At 55.6% G+C, this 1,177-nt stretch overlaps 1 protein-coding gene across 1 annotated transcript in view; it reads right to left on the reverse strand.

The window, feature by feature from the left end:
- Cndp2 (carnosine dipeptidase 2) overlaps nt 1–1,177 on the reverse strand; it is a 19,787-nt gene that overhangs the window by 5,762 nt on the left and 12,848 nt on the right. Inside the window, exon 7 of the mRNA XM_031366184.1 lies at nt 462–546. Coding sequence (XP_031222044.1) covers nt 462–546 — 85 coding nt within the window. The remainder of the gene's footprint in view (nt 1–461; nt 547–1,177) is intronic.

Below are 1,177 nucleotides of genomic sequence, written 5' to 3' on the forward strand. Positions count from 1 at the left end.
TCCCGCGTGGATACGGGAGGGAGGCATGCATGATGAGGTATGGGATAGACGCAGGGCCTAGGGGCATCGCGTGGATGCGGGAGGGAGGCATGCATGATGAGGTATGGGATAGACGCAGGGCCTAGGGGCATCCCGCGTGGATGCGGGAGGGAGGCATGCATGGTGAGGTATGGGATAGACGCAGGGCCTAGGGGCATCCCGCGTGGATGCGGGAGGGAGGCATGCATGGTGATGAGGTATGGGATAGACGCAGAGGAAGTGGGCAGAGGCAGAAATGAAGCACAGGGCCCTTTGAATAAAACAATGCTCAGATGAAGGAAGTTCATTAGAAACATGGCTGAGTAGGCCCATGAGGGATGCTGGAACACACTAGGCATGTGCACAGATAGTTTAGAAGAAGTACCCTGCCCACTTCCCTAAGTGACAAAGTGCTGACCCAAGGAGACCAACCCTAAGCTCACCCATCAGTGAAATGAGATCCGTCATGGCTTCATGCACTGAGCCACCATATACCCCAGAATGGAGGTCTTTGTCACTGCATTCCACCTGGGCAGAAACAAAGGTCATTTTATTTGGTGGCTTAGTGGAAGCTTATTCTAATTATATGACATTGAACTGAATAAAGGACACTTGTAAGACTGACAGTTCTCCAGTCCAAATCTGCTCCCTCAAGCATTGAAGCAGGACATTTCCCAATTAGAACATCCAGACACCAGGTAGACTCCTGATGTGCCGACCAAATGTGCACTGGGAATGGTGGGTGCAGGTACACAGGGGATGCTGGCTACAGGTGCACGGAGGAATGCTGGGGGCGTGTACACGGGGAATGGCTGCAGGTACACAGGGGATGCTGGCTGCAGGTGCACGGAGGAATGCTGGGGGCATGTACATGGGGAATGGCTGCAGGTGCAAGGGGATGCTGGCTGCAGGTGCACGGAGGAATGCTGGGGGCGTGTACATGGGGAATGGCTGCAGGTGCACAGGGGATGCTGGCTGCAGGTACACAAGGAATGCTGGCTGCAGGTGCACAGGGGATGCTGGCTGCAGGTGCACAGAGGATACTGGCTGCAGGTGCACAGAGGATGCTGGCTGCGGGTGCACAGAGGATACTGGCTGCAGGTGCACAGAGGATACTGGCTGCAGGTGCACAGAGGATGCTGGCTGCAGGTGCACAGAG

This window comes from Mastomys coucha, unplaced genomic scaffold (assembly GCF_008632895.1).
Source record: "Mastomys coucha isolate ucsf_1 unplaced genomic scaffold, UCSF_Mcou_1 pScaffold13, whole genome shotgun sequence".
In the NCBI taxonomy this organism is placed as follows: domain Eukaryota; kingdom Metazoa; phylum Chordata; class Mammalia; order Rodentia; family Muridae; genus Mastomys; species Mastomys coucha.